The sequence below is a fragment of the Hemicordylus capensis genome, chromosome 5 (genome assembly GCF_027244095.1).
Source record: "Hemicordylus capensis ecotype Gifberg chromosome 5, rHemCap1.1.pri, whole genome shotgun sequence".
NCBI lineage: Eukaryota > Metazoa > Chordata > Lepidosauria > Squamata > Cordylidae > Hemicordylus > Hemicordylus capensis.
The window spans coordinates 18,388,122-18,409,799 of NC_069661.1; the positions used below are offsets into that span (position 1 = coordinate 18,388,122).

The following is a 21,678-nucleotide window of genomic DNA, read 5'->3' on the forward strand; positions in this document are numbered from 1 at the left end:
CTCTTCTACTGTTGCTCCCCAGCAACTGGTATTCAGAGGCATAAAAAGGAGGGAGAAAGGTGGCTGATACTTACGTTGTGGATATGCCTGTCGTGCCCCCATTTGAGAATACACATTATAAGCAGGAGATGCCGGCTGCTGTGGTGGTACATTTGGATTAACTGCCCTTTGCATTATAAACCCTGGAGGAGGAGGTGGGTTTTCGCCCTGGGGAAAAAACAAGGGGAAAAACAGTCCAAAAAAAGGGTTACACTTGGATATGTGGAAGCAAAAAAATGGATCATCTTGGGGTGATGCTTTTCCAGGTTCTTAACTCACAGCAGCCATAAGCCCACATGTCATTCCTGTGTACTTCCCACCGTTATGAGTCAAGGCTTTTGAACATAAATGTGAACCACAACCCAAACAAAGATGTAAAATGCAACAAGTTACTAAGAGGCTGGCAATCTCAACCTGCAAAGTCTTTGTTAAAACTGGTGCAACTTGACTTGAATTTACTACATGAGTGGGGTGAAAGAAATAGCCATCTGTTTCAGCCAAGATACATTTTAGGGGGTAAACTGCTTATTCAGTTTGTTGAGGAGAGATCATGGAATAAGGTGGGGGGTGGGAATGAAGATTAGATGTCCTTGAGCCCACCTGTTCCCCAGGGGAAGCTAAAGGGCTTACTCCTTAAACTCAAATTTGATTCACAATCCAGTCATTTCCCTTAGGCTTCCTGCAAGTATCTTGAAATATGGCAACAGAAGCATGGAGTGGAGTGGAATAAAATAAAATTGAACTGAAAATCTGTTCTTGCTTCGCAGAAAGCATGGAATGCATTGAGAATACAAAGTGTACAAGAAGGGAAAGGGACCAGGGTGGTGGAGATGGGGAAGGAAAGATGTGTGCAAGTGTCTATATTATAGGTATATGCAAGGGGAGCAGATCCTGCTCAAAGAGGAATAATTAATATTATACCTGTGTCTCAGAGGGAGAGGCTGCAGAAGGATGGCTGGGAAGGGCAGTGGGGGTTTTGTTACTCCAGGTAGTGACAGTAGGGGCAATTCTAACCTGAATTGAACAGAGAGATACCAATCATGGAAAAATTAAAAAAAGTAACTAAAGAAAGAAAATCTGAAGGATTTCAAACAGCCAGAATGCTCAAAGATGCACAAAATAAAACAATGCTTCTATTTCTCATGCCACCATGTAATTTGGATTAAGCAGTAAGGATGAGATGGCAGGAGCAGAGACTAAGCGCATGGGGAAGACAGCAAATGTCCAGTGGTGGTTTAAAGAGCTAAGGAGATATTTGTTCATGCCACTAGTGTCAGATGATCATGCGTCCCTTGCCACAGACAGAGTTCACAGCAATCTACAGTCTCAATGCCAAATGCTAGTTGAACAGCAGCCTAATACATGATAGTTGCAGAGAAGCTTACTTGTTTTGTTTACATGCCTTTTAACAAATGAGACCTATATGCAACATTTGCAAATGGGACATTTCTTGCAAGACTAATATAAGAGCCCATGTACAGCATGCACCATGAAGCCCCTGGAAGGTTGAGTGAAGAATGGCAGGGAGGGGGCAATGTTTGTTCATGCAAACTCTGTGCAGACCACAGCTGCTGGACTGGGGTTATAGTAAAACATGGACACAAGTAAGATCTATCTCTTCTCTTTCTTAAAAAAAAATGTCACACAGCATGATATATTAGGACACATATAGGATAAAGATTTGGGGCTAGGAATTTTCTTGATTTTTAAACTATTAACTCTGAAACAGTATTATTTAAGATGGTCATTCATTAATTTCCTTTGGCCTTCTGAGGCCCACAAGATGCATCTTAAAGGATTGAGGACACATCCTTGCAAAATCTCTCATCACTGAATTCCACTCTGTGTCTATTACCCACTGGATCAAAAACAGGAGTTTACAGAAAAAACCATAATCATTCTAGGTGGGCCAATGCCACCTTGCTCTTTAGGCTTTTGCAAAGTTCTAGTTTTTAAAAATGTAAGTAATTTTTTTTAAAGCTCTACTTGGAATACATCTTGATGCATCTTTATTTCTAAATGATATTTCTGCTATGAGCCAGCCCTCAAAATTTTCCTAGTGAAGTTACTTTATTACATTTATTGCCCATCTTTCTTCCAACACAGATCTCATGGAAGCATAAACGTTCCTAGGGCAGGCAGTCCCTCATTCAAGCACCAACCAGGCCCAGACCTGCTTAGTTTCAGCAAGGATGCTGCATCATGTGCTTTCAAAACCATGCCCTGGGATTATAAGACGATTAGCAGGTCATCCTTTCCCTCACAGAGCAATATAGTAACTACTAACTTCTTCCCATCAATCACAGATACAGTTCAGTGACAGAGTCTTGCTTTTCATCTGCTGCCTCACCTAACATTGTCTCCTTGACTCAGACTCACTGGCATGTTCATCAAGTGGGGTGTGAGTGAGTGAGTGAGTGAGTGAGTGTATTCATTCATTCATACACACACCCTCCCAAGCAGGGATGCAGAAATTCACTAGTCTATGATGAGTGAAAAAATGATGCCTGATGAGTGAAAAAAGTCCTGATGAGCAATATACCAACACAGCTTGAAAAGAAAAATATTTTGTCTGGCTGATAAACTGAGCCAACATTTCTTCACCCCTGCTCCCAAGCTCACTGACTTTTGCTGCATATGCTCTCCTTGAGCTGTTCTTGTACCACTAGCCTGGCAACAAGGTCAAAATTAAGACTTGCTCTCCAATTCTGCTCCCAGACCAAGTCAATTAACTGAAAAAAAGGATATAGAGGCAAAGAAGAAAGAACATGGCCTCATTTAGCATCCCTTCTTCCCAAGGTAATTGTGTATGCGTGCGTGGTTGGGGAGAGAGAGGAAAAGAACATAACCTTTCAACGATTGTTGCCCAGAAGGCCCATAACCTCTGCTGTTAACTCTGCCTGACTTATTAGGGGAATGGTGTGTCAAGGCACAGGTTTCACTCTCTCTATCCATAAGTAATCCTTACAAACAAACCTACAGATGTTACTAGCATATAAAAATGTTCAGCAGTCCACCTGCCAACAAAATCTTGTCACTTTTGTGGCACAATATCACCTTCAATGGAGAAACCCAACTACACTGGCGGACTATGGAGGAATAAGCTCTGCAGGGAAAATAGTTACCCTGTTCTGAGCTGATGGGATGGTGGTAGACATGATTGAGAATCAATATCTTCATAAGGACAGGTAAAAGCAGTGAAGATAAGAAGAGAGACAAAATCTCCGAAGCAGTTTTTGAAGCTAGAACATTTCATGTTTTAAAAGGCATTTTACATTAATAAAGCTTGTTTTCAGTCACACAGGCTGACTGATAAGGTTTCTGAGAGTGCTTTCCAGCACTAGAGTACACAGTACACCAGTACAAGCTACAAAATGCATACACAAGCTGCTGTTCAAAGGCTTAAAAGGGGCCCCATTACACACACGTTGGTGGCACTGACTGGCAGAAGAATAGGATTCAACACACACACTGAGGGGCAAAAGAACAGGCTTGAGCAGGGATGCTGCCAAGCGCCATTTACCTGCTGATAATATTGCTGGGCTGGGGCTTGTGGCATCTGCATCGGTCCAGCCGCAGGCCCCACTCTCCCCTTGGCAGCTGGCTGTCTTTCCTGAGATGCCTTCGGTATCTCCTGGCCTGCAGGAAGCTGCCCTTGAGCGCGACAAATTCTCTCCCGCAGCAGCACAATGTTTGGCTACAAAGCGCAAGACAAGGAATTACATGCATAGCCCCAAAGTGAGCCTGGCTCTCTCAAACTATGACTAACACATTAAGTACAAAGACATCAGAAGAAAAAGTGGGAGGTGGGGAGGAGCAAGGACGCATGCCGTTGCGAAAGTGGGGTTCTTAGCTTCCGCCAAAGCAGGAACCCAGTTCTTTATTTCATTTATATGCCGCCCATCCAGAACGGCTCAGGGCAGTCCACAATCAAAAAACAAAACCATTCAAAATATTAACATGAAACAAAACTAGTTAAAATATTAACATAAAATTCATTCATAAAACTATTAAATATTAAACGCTAGGCTGAAAGGATGGGTCTTTAGGGCTCTCTTGAAGGCCTCAGATGACGATGAGCCTCTTATATACACGGTCAGCATGTTCCACAAACTAGCAGTGGCTACTAAGAAAGCCCAAGAAGAACTGGTGGCATCCCAAGGTGGAGATTACACTTTCACATATAAGGTCTAGGTTTGCAAGAGAAAAGTCATTTCAGCTACAGAAGGGTCCAACACCATCGGTGGCTGGCAGGACATGTTCTGCAGAAGAGATGTATAGCAGGTCCTGAAAACATCGGTACCCAAGCCAGAAAAGCATAGCCTATACAAGGAAATCTTTCTTGGTTTTTTCTGTCCTTGCCCAAAAGGGATCCACAAAGAGGAACCTCCACCTACCAACTTATTTTCCATGTGAAGCTAGGAGTCTTCACCTCCTAGATCTGTTTCTCACCCATCTCTCCCCTTTATGTAACAGGGCAACCTAAATTCTGCCATTTTTCATGCAGACTGTATAGTCTGCAACTTTATTAAGTGGTCTCAAAACATGCAGCACCCCCTCATCACAGAGGGCAACATCCAGATTAACCCAGTACTAACACGGTTTTAGGTTTTCCATCATGTGGGCAGGGGGGACCAAAAATTGTCCCGTTGCCTCAGCCTTCCAAAACTAAGTCCCTGAGGTTCCTCCAGCTCCCAGGGACATAATTTTGAGAGGTCTAGACTGCTGCAGAGGAAGGGGATGGGGCATTGAAAACTTTGTGTGTGTGTGAGCGCACTGAAAATGACCATGTCATTTTCATCACCATGTGATGAAAAACCCCAACACATCCATGCGCGGGTTAGTCTGGATGTTGGCTATTATTAAGGACTCTCAGCATCATGAACAAGGTCTCAAAGAATTTCCTTCAAATTCCTCCAGCTAGGATGAAAAGGAGGGAATGCTCATGGCAGAATGGTATTGTGCTGGAGAAGCAGGGTAGAAATATTTTTTAAAACATGGTGCCAGGTAGGGGCGTGCACGGAACCGCCACACTGCGGTCCGGCACTGGGGTGAGGGGTAGCTTTAAGAGCAGCAGGAGAGTTTACTTACCCCTCCCGCCGCTTTCCGCTGTGGCGCCGTAATCTGCAGAGTAATTGGGGCGGCAGGATACCTCCCTGCCGCCCCTTCCCCGCTGCTGGTCTGCAAAAACTCCCAGTAATCCTTTGCGTGCGCGCACGTCAGTGACTTGAAGCGCGCGCACGCAAAGGATTACTGGGAGTTTTTGCAGACCAGCAGCGGGGAAGGGGCGGCAGGGAGGTATCCTGCCGCCCCAATTACTCTGCAGATTACGGCACCACAGCGGAAAGCGGCGGGAGGGGTAAGTAAACCCTCCCGCCGCTCTTAAAGCTACCCCCCACCCCCAATCTGAACCACCCAGGTCCGGAGGCCTTTTCAATGGCCTCTGGACCGGTCCGGGCCCATCCCTAGTGCCAGTAAGCATTTGACAGTGTTGCATAACTGCATAAAGTGTTAGCAAAGCAGTTTCCAGGGTTCCAGTCTAGCCCTGGCTTCCATTTTGAGTCTTATCCTAAATCCAATGACATTTTTGGTGCAGGAGATTATGTAGCGGTGTTCTTTGTATACTGCTTTTCAACCAAAAAAAAAAGTTCTCAAAGAGGTTTATGTAGCAAAAGGAAAAAAGAAGACTGCCTCTGTCTCAAAGGGGTTCACAATCTTAAAAAGTAACACAAGGTAGATATCAGTAACAGCTACTGGAGAGTAGGGGTGTGCATGGAACTGGGCCGGACTTGAACTGGATCAGGCCAGTTCGGATTTGCCCCCATTGAATCCCCCTGGTTTGGTTCAAGGGGTTCACAATTAAAAAAAAAATTAATTGTTTATTTATTCCCTCCGGGGGGCTTCTCCAACACTGCGGGGGGAGGTGGAGGTTGTTCCCCCGAAGGTGCCCACTGCCACCCTCTGTCATGCCTTAAATTGCCTGGTTCAGGCAGTCTTCGGACCTTTCTGGGCCTCTCCCCCCATCACGGTGGCCATTTTTTTAGGTCAGAGTGCATGAGCAATGGGCCCCTGAGTGGCCTGTGTCAAGACTCAGCCAAGCAGGGGCCCATTGCACATGCACTCTGGCCTCTAAAATGGCCACCACAATGGGGAAAGGCCCAGAAAGGGCCAAAGACCACCTGAACCAGGCGATTTAAGGTATGATGGAGGCTGGAAGGGAGAGGGGAACCTCTGGGGACCCCCCTCCCGTGGGCTTGGATAAGCCCCCTGGAGGAGATAAATAAAAATATCCTCCCAAAAAAACTTCGGACCCCCCAAACTGGGGGTGGGTTCAGCTTGACATCAAGCCTTTGAATTGAACTGGTTCAACATCAAACTGGTTCGATGTCAAACCAATTTGCACATCTCTACTGGAGCATTCCACTTCACTTTCACAAAACAAAAACAATCCCAGTACAGACAAGCACGTACCCAATAAGGTAAACAGAAGTATGCTTTCAGCTGCTCTGTCTTGTACCTATATTGCTAGGGATCACTTTCTAGTTGTGTTTTGCTCATGAGGCACAAAGCAAAGGAAAAAAAGACTTACCTGGTTTGTCCACTTACCTGGTTGGTGTTAGCAGGGAGGAAGGCTAAAGCTGCAGCAATGCTGCCCTGGGAAGCCAAGAGATTGGCATACTGACTCATCTTCTCGGCCAGCAGAGCCCCTACAGCATTGGCATCCATCACTTGTGTCTGCTGTACTGCCTTACGCAGGATTACCACTTTTTCAATGAGGTCCTGGAAGGTTAAGATGGACAAGTGGAAAAATTTTGAGAACGGGATGAGTGTGTTATCAGCATGCACTGTCACTGCTCTGCACACAGAGCACCTTTTAGAAGTTCTCTTTTCTGCCTTTTTATCAGTCTTCTTAGGATTATCCATAATCATAGTCATAAGAGATCCGTTGTTCAATAGCCAGAGAAGTCAATTTGTTCCCTCCCCGACCCCACTCCCCATTTTTTTTAGAAGTCACTCACTGAGAAGAACCAAGATGAGGAGCCGCAGCAACCGAGATCCGATTGCTACAGCTGCTGGAAATCAACTTGGGGAGTGGCATTCTTCCCGCCTTAAATATCAGCCATGTGGTCACATGGGGCGGAGCTGAAACCCCATGAGGAGCTGTGTTATTCCATGCCAAGAGTTCCGTACAGGCGCAGAACCCATCACTAACGGATGTCAACAGATCACGATCCAGATAAGATGGTTGACTGTGATATAGGAACCTTGTTTCGATTAGAGAGGCTGTGCATTTCATGACTATCAAGTATCTCTTCCTTTTAGGTAAATTTAAATGTGTCAGTTCAAAAATGGAATACACTGCTCAATTTTTATATTACCCTTACACTCTGCTCTTCCTCCAAAGAACTCAGTAATTGCATATGCTTCCCAAAAGCCTTCCATGCAAGTGATTTACAGAACCAAAACGGCTTAACTTCAGCTCTATTTATTTATCATATTTTTATACCGCCTGATAAGCAGTATAAAGCGATGATGTACATATATGTAGCTCTAGGGACTGTATCTTGATCCCACAAGCCATTGCACTAATGAAATCGCTCACAGTAGGAGTAGGCAACCTTGGGCTCTACCTTCCATCACAGCTGGAGTGCCAAGGTTGCTTAGCTCTGGCTCACAGGATCAAGTAGAGGGATCTTAGCACTGGGAATTTATTTATTCATTGTTAAATTTATATACCGCCTTTCATTAAAACAATCCCAAGGCGATTTACAGCAAAATTTAAAAACAAGATTGCAAAAGATACACAATTAAAATATTAAGCTAAAAATATAACACAAGCATAAAAACAATACAAAGTACAAAGAGCAGCAGCAGAGACAATCATATAAACGCCTGGGTAAAAAGCCATGATTTGACATGCTTTCTAAAAGCTGTGATGGAGACTGAGGAGCAAATAGCCACCAGGAGAGCATTCCAGAGTCTGGGGGAAGCAACAGAGAAGACCCTGTCCTGCGTGCATGACAACCGAGCCTCCCTCATTGTCGGCACCCGGAGCAGAGCCCCCTCAGATGACCTTGTCAAGCGGGCAGCAACCCTTGGGAGCAGGCAGTCCCTCAGATATCCAGGGCCCAAACCGTTAAGGGCTTTAAAGGTCAAAACCAGCACCTTGAATTGGACCCAGAAACAAACTGGTAGCCAGTGCAGCTCTTTCAAAAGGGGAGTGATGTGCTCCCACCGGGCAGCTCCAGACAGAACCCTAGTTGCAACATTTTGCCCTAGCTGCAGTTTCTGGATATTCTTCAAAGGCAGCTCCACGTAGAGCACGTTACAGTAATCCAGCCATGACATGACTAAGGCATGGATAACTGTGGCCACATCTGCCTTCTCGAGAAAGGGATGCAGCTGGCGCACTAGCCATGCAAAGGCACCCCTGGCCACCATCTCCACCTGAGCTTCCAAAAGCAGAGCCAGGTCCAGTAATACCCCCAAGCTGCGTACTTGCTCCTTCAAGGGGAGTGCAAGCCCATCCAGAACCGGTACAATCTCCTCATCCTGATTGCCTCTCCTACTGACCAACATTACCTCCGTCTTGTCCGGATTAAATTTCAGTTTATTAGCCCACATCCAACCCATAACGGCCTCCAGCCCCCGATTCAGGACATCCACTGCCTCCCTAGGATCAGGTGACAAGGAGAGATAGAGCTGAGTGTCATCTGCATATTGCTGACAACTCAGTCCAAGTCCCCGGATGACCTCTCCCAGTGGTTTCATGTAGATGTTAAACAGCATGGGGGACAAGACCGAACCCTGTGGGACCCCACAGGCCAATGGCCACGGAACTGAGCAGTAGTCTCCCAGCACCATCTTCTGGACCCTCCCCCCAAGAAAGGACCAGAACCACTGCAACGCAGTACTTCCGCTTCCCATACTCGAGAAGCGGCCCAGGAGGATACCATGGTTGATGGTACCGAATGCCGCTGAGAGGTCCAGCAGAATCAACAGGGACACATTCCCCCTGTCTAGTTCCCAGCGTAGGTCATCCACTAGAGCGACCAAGGCAGTCTCAGTCTCATATGGGTGGAAGCCAGGTTGAAAAGGGTCCAGATAATTTGTATCATCCAAGACCCTCTGCAGCTGGGATGCCAACACACACTATCACCTTGCCCCAAAAGGGCAGGTTAGAGACCGGTCTATAGTTGTCTGGGTGGAGGAATCAAGGGAGGGCTTTTTAAAATAATGGTCTTACCATCGCCTCCTTGAGGCACGATGGCATCTTGCCCTCCCTTAATGAGGCATTAATGATCACCTCCAACCATCTACCTGTACCCTCTCTGGCAGCTTTTATTAGCCATGAAGGGCAAGGGTCAGGAGCACACGATGTTGCCCGCACACTGCCCAGGATCTTGTCCACAGCCTTAGGCTGCACCAACTGAAAAAAATCCAACACAATAGGACCAGATGGTACCAAAGGCACGTCTGCCGGAACTGCCAAAAACTCTGGAGTCCAAATCAGCACAGATGCGAGCTACTTTATCTGCAAAGTGACACGCAAATGGAATTGGTAATATCCAATAATGCTGAGCAGAAATAGTATGCCACATACAAGGGCTTTATCTACAACCATCGTGGGCTGATGACTGCCCGGTGGATGGGAACTTGAGGACCACTAGAGCTTGACTTCCTTTCCCACTGTTTTAGAGTGTTTAAGGGAATTTCAATGTTAAGCAGCATGCTTTGGTCATTTCTTTAGCTGGAGCTACCCCAACATACATTAGCTTGAGGTGGGATGGGTTGCTGAGCACTGGGTTGTACCCCAACATTTTACAGTGCAGTGACAGCTTGCATCCAAAGGAAGGGGGGGGGGGAATATTGGAATGTCTTCCCGAAAATGAAAGAATTTAAAATAATGAAAGTGTCACATACAACATAAGGAGCCATATTCTCTCTGTACTGATGAAACTACTAACCTGGAGAGACAATGGATTGTTTCCATCCTGAGCTTTAGTCCAGCAGGCAACCAGTTTCTCAACATTCCCGGCACAAATGTAACATAGGCAAGCCTGGGTCTGCAGGTGGCTATCGCCTTCGCTTTCGAGTCTAGTGCCCAACAAATCTGAGAATTAAGAATAAGAGCCCAAGACAGATATATCTGAATCCATGTAACAGCAGCTTGAAATCATTACACAGTCAGATGTCTGGGGCACATCATCACATCACAATCCTCCAAACAGGTTCCCTCTTCCTCTCTCTCGCACTGATGTCCTTATCTACTTCCCGGCTTCCTCACCTGCTGTGACATCTGAATTGATGCAAATGATGGTTAACACTAATCTCCAAACCACTACCTGAAACCATGGTTTGAAGTAGGATTGCAAACTATAATTTGGAGGTTAGTGCTTACCATCCACAGTGGCTCAGTTCAGAAGTCACAGAGAACTATGGTTAGAGCAACTCAGAATGGAGAAGTGAATCAGCATGTGAGAGGGGAGAAGAGGAATGCGTAGCATGCTCCCAAGTCTCCAGACTATGGAAAGAGTCAAAATAGTAGTGCAGAATCATTCTATCAGCTCCACTTAATCCACAGCAGTTCCTGGAGGGACATCAAACACCTAACAAGAGTCATGCCTGCGCTATTCAGCTGGCCTGGGTTACCCTAGAAATAGTGAGTTGGTTCAGAATTTTCAGCCAGATGCAGGAGCCCTTGCTTGTCTTCCAACAACTGGTGCCACAATTCACTGATTCTAAACTGGTTCAGGATCCAGGATGCTCCTATGCTGAGTAAAGAGGATCAACTTCTCCAAGATTTCCTCACTGCTGCTGTGTTTTGATCTGGAATTCTCAAAAAGGCTAATACAGCGGGTACATCATTGGATCCAACAGAACAGATTATATTTATTTATCATATTCTATATGCATTGCCAAACTTTGGATGGCCTGTCCCAATATGGATATCCCTTCACCTCATAGACTAATGGTTAGCAACTGGAGTGGGTTAGCATTTGGGGGAAGTACAATGTAACTGAGGAATGAAATCATGGAGTCTCTAAATGAAATGAAATACTTAATATATGAACACGTTCTATTTATTATTTCAGGGGTGCCCGAACTTGGGTCCCCAGATGTTGTTGGACTACAACGCCAGTGGCCATTATGGCAGCAAAGGAGGAGAGTTGTAGCTCAACCACATCAAATCAGATGAATGAATGTTCATCCATACCAGGCCCCTACTGGTTCAGATCAACAGGAATGATGAGAACTGTAATCCAACAAGATCTGGGGACCCGTGTTTGAAAACCCCTGTATTATTTCATTGAAAGAAACACAGAATGTATTTCAGTTTTAGTAGTCCAACATTCCACCTGTGTCCATCTTACCACAGAGAGCTGCAAATTCATCTGGCCTGGCATAAGTCAACACAGCAGCTAGAGCCTCTCTCCAGTTTTGCAGATCACAAGACTGGACAATCTCCTTCCAGTTCTTGGTCACAACTGCAGTGATGAGCTGGAAAAGAGGAGCGGGGGAGGTCACACACACACTATGCATTCAGCATGCTCTTTGCCGAGTATTCTGTCGACTGAAAGTCCGTAACTTAAGTCCACTCTACTAGACACTAAGAGCAAATAATTTTAACATGCTGTGTAAACCTTGCTTTAGTATAGTATCTAATGATATTTACACTATATATTGATGGTGCTGAATGACCTATTTTAAAGATATACATCCTGCCATTCAGAATAACCTTGCAAGGCAGTCAACAACAATTACTGAAATATATCAATCAATAAAAACACAGAATAAAAAGAAAACCAGCAACAACCAGATAGAATCAGACTAACACAGTCAGCTGAGAGCCTTACAGAATAGACAAGTCTTGACCGTGTGCTTAAAAGCAGCAAGAGCGGGGAATCTTACAAGCTAATGCCTATATACCATATTTACCCAAACAGGACTCTGAAGACAACCCCCTTTAAAAATGCAGGTTAAACATAGGTTATATCTGCATTTATCCAAAATGAAGAGGACTCTGAATTTAAGATGCACGCCCCTCCGCCACAATTTCTAACATCAAAGAACTTGGGGGGAACTAATCTTGAAATCAGATAAATATGGTATCCTCCATTCAAGCACAACAAAAATGCAGACTGTAACCCAACAGATCTTACCACAGACCTGGACAAATTTGATTGGGAGTCAACCCAAAGGTTTAGAAGCTTGACTGCACTTCACTCCATTGGGATGGGACACAGTCACGCTGCTTGCCCCTAGAAAGCATTGCCCCTCACCTCCAGCTTGCTCCATTAGACTTGCTTCTGCACTTACACCACAACAGATATTTATACCACTTTTCAACCAAAGTTCCCAAAGTAGTTTACATAGATAGATAGATAGATAGATAGATACTCCCTGTGCCCAAACGGCTCACAATCTAAAAAGGAAACATAAGATAGATACCAGCAACAGCCATTGGATGGTTGCTGTGCTAGGGATAGATAGGGCCAGTTAATCTCTCCCTGCTAAATAAAGAGAATTGCCACTTTAAAAAGCTGCCTCTTTGCTCATTTAGCAGGGGAAACTTACCTACTTATTCTGGCCGCACCCATCTGGCTCAGGCAAGCAATGGAGTAGCACAAACAGGAGGAAGGGAAAGGAGCAACCCTCTACAGCTTTGCTTGGGCCCTCCTTCTCCTGGTCATGCTAGTCCATCATTTTAGTCCATTGTCAGCCAGGCCCAGGAGGAGTGAGCCCAAAAAGATGCGGGAAGGTTACTTCCTTCGCCACCTGGTCACAGCCTTCTGGCTCAGGCTGGCAAAGGACTGAGGCGATCGAGAGGAGGAAGAAGCAACTTGCCCTCGCCTTGCTTGCTCACTTCCCTCCACTGGCTGGCTCATGTGCTACAGTGAACCGATACTTGGGAATTGTCAAGGCCTGTCTTACCAAATTCAACCACTCTTGCCAAATTCTCCATGGTAGTGATGTACATGGACCACGGACGCTGGGTGCGGGTGTTGCTCTCACCCCTCCCGCCGCTTCCCCCCCTCCGGCGCTGTAGTTTTCGGCAAAATCTTTGGGGTGGTGGCGGTCCTCCATGCTGCCTCTGTCTCCTTGTTGGTGCCCAAATGTGGAAGTAACACGCGTGCATGCCCCCCCCACTGCCAACGTGCGCGCATGGCACAGTGATGTGCGTGTCATCACGCGTGCGGTGGCGGGCGCATGCGCACGTGTTACTTCCACATTTGGGAAGTAACTTCCACATTTGGGAACATCCAATGGCTATTGCCGTTTGGGCACAGGAAGTATCTATCTATCTATGTAAACTACTTTGGGAACTTTGGTTGAAAAGTGGTATAAATATCTGTTGTGGTGTAAGTGCAGAAGCAAGTCTAATGGAGCAAGCTGGAGGTGAGGGGCAATGCTTTCTAGGGGCAAGCAGCGTGACTGTGTCCCATCCCAATGGAGTGAAGGGCAGTCAAGCTTCTAAACCTTTGGGTTGACTCCCAATCAAATTTGTCCAGGTCTGTGGTAAGATCTGTTGGGTTACAGTCTGCATTTTTGTTGTGCTTGAATGGAGGATACCATATTTATCTGATTTCAAGATTAGTTCCCCCCAAGTTCTTTGATGTTAGAAATTGTGGCGGAGGGGCGTGCATCTTAAATTACAACCCCCCCTGCCCTTAAAGCAACACCTGCCCCACCCCACCGACGGTTTGTCAGACCACCGGACCAGTTTGCAGGCCTCCAACATGGCCTGCGAACTGTTTTGTGCAAATCCCTACTCCATGGCCCCACCTTTCTGTCACAGCTAAATCTACACGCACAGTACAGCCAAATGAGGCAATGCAGTCCTGCGGTGGCAGAGTGGACTATACCACTTTATACTGCAGACTGGGGGTCACTTTTTCCCCCTTAAATGCATCCCCCCATGTAAAAATAAATAAATCCTAGTGTCTGCAAGTAGGAAACTAGCACACCGGAGAAGGAGGTTCAAGTCCTGTCCACTCAGTTATGCTAGTTTCCCCACTTACAAGGAGGGGTTTTTTTATTTACGAGGGGGAAGCATTCAAAAATGTTATCCTCATTCTGGAGTCATTAGTAGTACAGTACCATTACTCCCTCAGATCACTGCTACCCCTTTCTGTTGCAGACATAAGATCCAGCACAAAAAGCGTTGTGCCTTTAACAACCACCGCCAAAGTGGACTTCCCTCCTCTTACAGCCACTCTGTCAATTCATTTTTTAAAGCAGGGACTCCTGAACTTGGGACTCCAGATGCTGTAGGACTTCAGCTCCAGTGTTTCCTCTAACAGGGGTTCTCAGATGTTGATGACTACCACTCCCAGAATCCACAGCCAAAGGCCACTGCAGCTGGGGATGCTGGGAGTTGTAGTGAACAACATCTGGGAATCCCTGTTAGAGGGGACACTGTTCAGCTCCCCACCATTTCTAGTCACAATGGCTTTCCATTGTGACTGGGAATGATGGGGAGTTGAGGTCCAACAATGTCTGGGGACCCAAGGCAGAGAACTCCTGCTTTATAACAACAATTCCAAGGCCAAGATCTGCCTCTCCTAGATCTAGCTCTCGCAGAACAGGAGATGATGTGGTCAATCTGTGCCTGGACTGTATCACTTAAGCTTGCAAGTAAGGAAGGCGGTGATCAGATAATTCAATGTTCCTCCATACCAGATCCCTTTTGGCTCAGGCCAATGGTCCATCTAGCCCAGCACCCTGTTGCCAACAACAGTCTGACCGGGGTAATCTGGAAAGCCCACAACTGCTGCTCGTCCACTGCAACTGGTATCTAGAGGCATACTGACCAGTGTTCCCTCTAAAAGGGATTCCCAGATGATGTTGACTACAACTCCCAGAATCCCCAATCAAAGGCTATTGCAGCTGGAGATCCTGGGAGTTGTAGTCAACATCCCAGCTAGGGATGATGGGAGTTGTAGTGAACAACATCTGGGAATCCCTGTTAGAGGGAACACTGATACGGACTCTGAACATAGATATTAAATTTAGCTACTACAGCTAATGACCAACAACAGAACTTATATCTATGAGCCATTTCAACCAATGGCCATTACACCTTACAGCAATGAATTTCAGCTGTCTGCTCCTCTACCACACAGCTCACTTATCTCCACTAGCCACACCTGGAGATTCCCAATCAACCACTCCATAGAGGTCTTCTGCAGACTGCAAGCCCTTCTGGGCAAGCAGTTTGATTAAGCAAGGTCAAGAGTCTTGAACTAACTCATGGAATGAGTGGTGTGATTTTCTTTAAACCATGGATCCTCAATGTTGGGTCCCCAGATGTTACTGGACTTCAACTCCCATAATCCCCAGCCCCAGTGGCCTATGGTTAGGGATTATGGGAGTTGAAGTCCAATAACATCTGGGGACCCAATGTTGAGAATCCTTGCTCTAAACTAAGAGCAAGTACATTTACTTCAGAAAAGTACAGTGTTCCCTGTAACAAGGATTCCCAGATGTTGAAGACTACAACTCCTATAATCACCAGCTACAACAGCCTTTGCAACTGGGGATTATGGGAGCTGTAGTCCAACATATGAGAATTCCTGTGACAGGGAACACTGGAGATGGGATGTGCACGAATTTGTTCGAACAGCCAGCAGTTCAGCTGGTTCAAAGGCAGGGGGACAGCTTTAAGGTCAGGGGAGGATGCATTTAACCCACCCACGTGTTTCCTCCGCCAGCATTCTCTTAAAAACTGGTCCAGCGGAGCAGCAGAATACCTCCCTGCCACCCCATTCTCTCCTTTGTCCGAAAGTGACCGGAAGTACCCCACACATGTGTGCATGTTGAGTGCATGCACACGCCTGACATGCACAAGGGGTACTTCCAGACCAAGGAGGGAACAGGGCAGCAGGGAGGGACGTTACCACCCCACCAGACCAGTTTTTAAGAGAGCACTGGAGGGGGAAATGCAGCAGGGGGAAATGCACCCTCCCACACCCTTAGAGGTGTTCCCCCGCCACACACACTGCCTTCGAACCAGCCCCCAATGGTTCCATGCACATCCCTACACTGGAGAAGTCCTACTGAATTTAACATGGTTACATGAGTTAAGTGGGTTACAGACTACACTGTAAAGGATTGCCTATTCGGTAAACCTTTTCTTTTTTAAAAAGTTATAAATTAAAATGTTATAAAATGTTATTGAACAGCATAAACACTGAAAAGCCAAGAGATGTAAGTTAAAAAATAGTCTAACAAAATAGAAGTTTGGTACAAAACAGGATGAGGCATCTAAATCAGGGAAATACTGAAAAGCAACTTTAAATATATGAAAAGCAACAGGTGAGGGGGACAAGATCCAGTCATGCAGGATAATTATCCTTGCTTGCAGTTAATTCTACACCTGTTTATCTCTACCTATTTGGTATACTTTGGTATACTTACAACCCTGTTTTATTCATCGCTATGCCTCCAGAAAATAAATCATGTGCTCAGTCATTTTCCCTATTTGTTTTATTGCTACAGTTCCAGGATCTTGGCAATCTAATTCAGGAACTTGATTATCTAAAGCTGTGCTGAAATGACCTATCAACATCTCCCAGAGGGCTGGTTTTCTTTGGAGTTATAGCAAAAGTGTCCTTTGTACGGACACACAACAAAGACTTCAATCTTCAGGAGGCGTGAACAGCTGACAAGTGGTGCAGATTGATAGGACCTTAGAAAGCAAACAAAGGCGCTGGAAGGGAGGCTTGCTTAGGAGGAGAGGCTGGCACCATCTGGACAAAATTGATCTGGATGAGTGTTTGGGGAAATCTCACTTTGCAAAGGATTGAGGAAAACTGACCTCAGGCCATGCAACTCTAAGGGAGCTCTCCATCGTTCATTAGATTCAAACCCTGTCTTTCAGCTGGGTAGCCCCACAAACCCAGCAGCAGAAGGAAATTCAGGTCCCAATTGCTATGACGGCTGCATGAGGGTCTCCCAGGAGCTCTAGACTGCCTCCTCTGCTGCTGGTGTGTGCACTACCAGAGAGCACACCAGGAACTGGTCAGAGGATGCATTAACTTAAGGATAAGCACTAGAGAGAACTGGCCCACAAGAGGTAAGAAAGTGAAAAAAATGACCAAAACCTGCCCCTGCACCAGAATAAGGATCTGGGGATTTTCCAGGCTGCCTGTACCACTTCGCTTGCCAATTTTTAATGATCAAAGATGGCCGATCTTTTTTACAACTGAGCCACAAGTCACGTCTGATATAGTGCCACCCTCATTTTCACCACAGTACACATGCAACAATCCATTCGCCCACCATCTTTTGGTGCCTTGGTGTACTACTGCCTCGTCCAGTGATCAGAAAGGGCAGTGCAGTTGGACTGCAGGCCTGACATAACGCCATTACCCAAAGTATGGTCTAAGGATACATGATACAGTCCCCTTGCTGAAGCTAAGCAGGTCTACATCTCGCCAGTGCTGGATGGGAGACTTTCCCCAAGCATGCCCCTCTAGTTACATAGGAAGCTACCTTCTACTGAGTCAGACCATTGGTCCATCTAGTTCAGTATTGACCATTGGTTCATCTAGCTCAGGGAGGAGAGATGGTCTTGTGGTAGGAACCATGACTTGTCCCCTTAGCTAAGCAAAGACCACCCTGATTGCATATGAATGGGAGACTACATGGTGAGCACAGTAAGATGTTTCCCTTAAGGGATGGAGCCACTCTGGGAAGAGCAACTAGGTTCCAAGTTCCTTCCCTGGCATCTCCAAGATAGGGCTGAGAGAGTCTCCTGCCTGCAACCCTGGAGAAGCCACTGCCCGTCTGTGTAGAGTCTACTGAGCTAGATGGACTAATAGTCTGACTCAATACATGGCAGCTTCCTATGTCTATACAGACTAGCAGCAGCTTCTCCAAAGCTGCAGACAGAGACTCTCATAGTCCAATCTGGAGAGGCCAGGGAGGGAACTTGGAACTTTCTGCGTGCAAGCAGGCAGATGCTCTTCCCAGAGTGGCCCCATCCCAAGGGGAGTATCTTACAATGATCACACATGCAGTCTCCCATTCAAATATAAACCAGGGCAGACCCTGATTAGCAAAGGAGACAATTCATACTTGCTACCACAAGACCAGTTCTCCTCACTAGCTCAGTTCCACCCTGGAAGAAAGGCAGAATACAAATTGAACAGATAAACCAAGTATATGGGCTCTCTTGCTTTTGGCCAGATATATTAACACCATTAACTACCTGGCAATGCCACTTGTACCACATTTGCCCACTCGTGCTTTAACCCAATTAGAGGAAAGCAAAAGGTAGGCAATCAGAAAAAATGCAAATATGAATGAATTATCACAGATGCTATGGGAAATCAAAGCAAAAGATTCTCAGTCCTGCAGCTCCCTTTCTCTCTCTCTCTCTCGTGTGTGTGTGTGTCCATGCACATGTATATACATACACACATACATGCAGAGTCAAAAGTTTTAAAAATTAGAAATCGCTGCACACATTTTGAAGGTCACTCTTCATCACTGTTCATGCTGCCAAAGTCATGCAAGGAAAAAGAGAGAGACTAAGAAGCCAATGAACTCTGTCAGCAATTACTAGTATTCCTGAGGATATAAGGAACAAATAACTCGAGGCCCGTGACGGAAATAGGGCCATTAGAAAAGAACAGCCCCGGTTTCACCCACAAAGATAATTTGCGATCACATGAAAATGTATCTCTACCAGAAATCTCTCCTCCAACTGAATGGACAGAAATCAATAAGATGACACCCGGCAGCAAAGTCAGCACAGAAACACGTCTACAAAATGCCAACAGTTGAGATGCTGGCAGACAGAAAGACAGAAGAATTCCTCTATTTAGATCAGCCGTTTCTTGATCCCCAGTGGAAAAACACTAAACTGCGAAAATTTTAGCAGAAGTAAATCAAAATGGCGCTTATTCAGTTCTAGTTGAATGTTTTAAAAAAGACAGCAATCACTAGACCGTTTTATGATATATTCGAGAACTTTTTTCCATATGGAGTAAAAGCACCATTATCTGATGTTCTTTGGGCCGGCACAGTTGTGTATTGGCTCACATTTTAAGTGTGAGAAAACAGCAACATCTGGCTGGGGAGCCAAGGCTGGGAACCCCGGTTTAGTCAGGCACTTTGTCAAAGCAAGATGGAGCAGTAACAGAGAACTATTACTATTATTCATTTGATTTCTATACCGTCCTTCCAAAAATGGCTTAGTGCGGTTTATACAGAGAAACAACAAATAAGTAAGATGGATCCTTGTCCCCCAAAAGGCTCACAATCTAAAAAGAAACATAAGATAGACACCAGCAACCGTCACTGGAGGTACTGTGCTGGGGGTGGATAGGGCCAGTTACTCACTCTCCCCCTGCTAAATAAAGAGAATCACCATGTTAAAAGGTGCCTCTTTGCCAAGTTAGGAGGGGCCAATTGGCTTGTCCCACACCACCTCTGAATTATAACGGCATGTTAGTGCCAGTCTAGTTAAGATGGGAAGTTGTTTCAACATTCTACTATTCTTCAACCACTGGATGGGGATGATGGGAGTTGTAGTCCAACTTTTGGGGAACCAAGGTTGTGGACATCAATTCTTCTGGATGTCTGCCAGGTCTTTTGGATAAATAAGGAGGTTATGAACACAATCGTTTAATCTTTACTTCCTACATACCCTGGTAATTTTGCCCCGTGTCTTCGCAAAGTACTTCTTCTGTGTCCTAGACAGCAGCTCCTGGCCACCAGCTATAGCCAGGATAATAGCATCAGCCATACGATTGTCATGGAGGCAAAGGTCAACAGCACTTTCAAAGTTACCAGTTAGCAAAGCCTGGGTGATCAGGCCATCAATATCTGCAGTGAGGAAAACATGAAGAGACATACTTACAGTTGTCACTGTAGCCTTATCAAAATAAACTATATTCTGCTCTTACTAAATTTGCTAAATGTGCAAGATGTGCTTTTTTGTTGTTATTTTACCTCCAGTGACAGAAATGTTAAATGTTTCCTTCGCAGACGGCAGAGCAACAGGCTCCTCTTTTGTACACTAACAGACAGAAATAACATGGTTTAGTGTGATTTCAAAAACACATTTAAATAAATCAAAATCAGAATGCACAAAACTCTATATTGGAAAACAAGATATAATTTCATGTGGCTATTTTCCTAAGAGACTACTAACTTACAAACAGGACAGATTATTACTACTGCACATATATTACCAAGTGTCATAGGAACATAGGAAACTGCCATATACTGAGTCAGACTATTGGTCGGTCTAGCTCAGTATTGTCTTCACAGACTGGCAGCGGCTTCTCCAAGGTTGCAGGCAGGAATCTCTCTCAGCTCTATCTTGGAGAAGCCAGAGAGGGAACTTGAAACCTTCTGCTCTTCCCAGAGCAGCTTCATCCCCTGAGGGGAATATCTTGCAGTGCTCACACATCAAGTCTCCCATTCAGATGCAACCAGGGCAGACCCTGCTTAGCTATGGGGACAAGTCATGCTTACTGCCACAAGACCAGCTCTCCTCTCCATTATACTGCCATGACAGTATAATCCCATTTATTTCCCTGCTCCCTACCAGCAGGCTGACCTAATCCTGAACAAAATAGCAACACTGTGCAGGTCTAAGTTTTTCAGTTAAAATGCCCAGTTATGAAGCCATCAAGCTGGGAGATCTAATCTAAAGCAAGTGGCAAGCAATAGACACACATCAAACTATCTAGCAGACTTCAGAATGAGGCCTGTTGAAGCTTATTATCTACCATTTAGTAATACAACTTTTAAGAAATAAAGCCAATTATACAGGAGAAAATTCCAAAGTCAAAAAGGACAAAGCTGAAAGAAATTCCCATCTTTTCAAATGCATTCCAAACAAGCAGCATTCTTGTAACGCGTGCTAATATGTCAAGTGAATGCAAAGTCTGCATGTAAATTTAATTTGCCTTCCTGAGCTTAAGAATATTCCTAAACACACTAATGACAGACAACTGGAAACACTGTCCTATTCCTCCATTTGAATAGACATGATTAGGAAGCCCAGATAAAGGGCTGCATATCTGAAGCCTCTTCCCCGAGATTGAGCAACTTGGGGGTTTTATACTTCTTCCCTAGCATCTCCTCCCTTCTTCAATCAGTGAGCAGTTGTGAGGAAGCCTATCTGTCCACAGCAGGGCTGGCATTGGTGTCTCTGGAGCCCTATTCACACATTATGTTCAACACTTGTACAACTGTACGGTGTACAGCAGGGTTCAGATCTGTACACAGGTCAGTCATTCATGTGTTATGTTAAACACAGGTACAGCATTACACTTCTTGTCTGCACCATACATCTGAAGGGTTTGTACCCAGGTTCATTTTTAAATCCAGATACAGTCATTTATACAAAAACATGAACGCATGTACAGACATCTCCACACCATATTAACATCATGTTTGAACAGAGCTCTGGTGTCACTAAAATGTTAATACCCATAAAGAAGAGCTGAAAAAGCAATACTGTGCAATAGAAAGAAGCAGAGCCAGGTCTAGCATTCGAGTGAGGGTCACGGATGCTATCACAAAAATACATGTAAGATTAGGTTCATTAGCACACTTACAAGATCTGACTGTTTTTCTTGATGCAAGAGAACCTGGATAACTTTTAGTGTGGAG

At 45.3% G+C, this 21,678-nt stretch overlaps 1 protein-coding gene across 14 annotated transcripts in view; it reads right to left on the reverse strand.

Moving 5' to 3' along the window:
• Nucleotides 1–21,678, reverse strand: part of SEC31A (SEC31 homolog A, COPII coat complex component) — a 97,736-nt gene that overhangs the window by 21,405 nt on the left and 54,653 nt on the right. For 10 of the 14 annotated variants that reach the window (XM_053252138.1, XM_053252137.1, XM_053252143.1 and 7 more), the window contains 8 exons: nt 20,005–20,071; nt 19,700–19,878; nt 11,415–11,541; nt 10,008–10,153; nt 6,646–6,819; nt 3,563–3,736; nt 961–1,053; nt 75–207 (listed from right to left, as the gene is read on the reverse strand). In XM_053252138.1, the coding sequence (XP_053108113.1) occupies nt 75–207; nt 961–1,053; nt 3,563–3,736; nt 6,646–6,819; nt 10,008–10,153; nt 11,415–11,541; nt 19,700–19,878; nt 20,005–20,071 (1,093 nt within the window). The remainder of the gene's footprint in view (nt 1–74; nt 208–960; nt 1,054–3,562; nt 3,737–6,645; nt 6,820–10,007; nt 10,154–11,414; nt 11,542–19,699; nt 19,879–20,004; nt 20,072–21,678) is intronic. The other 4 variants (XM_053252149.1, XM_053252145.1, XM_053252147.1 and 1 more) reach the window with 1 other exon arrangement.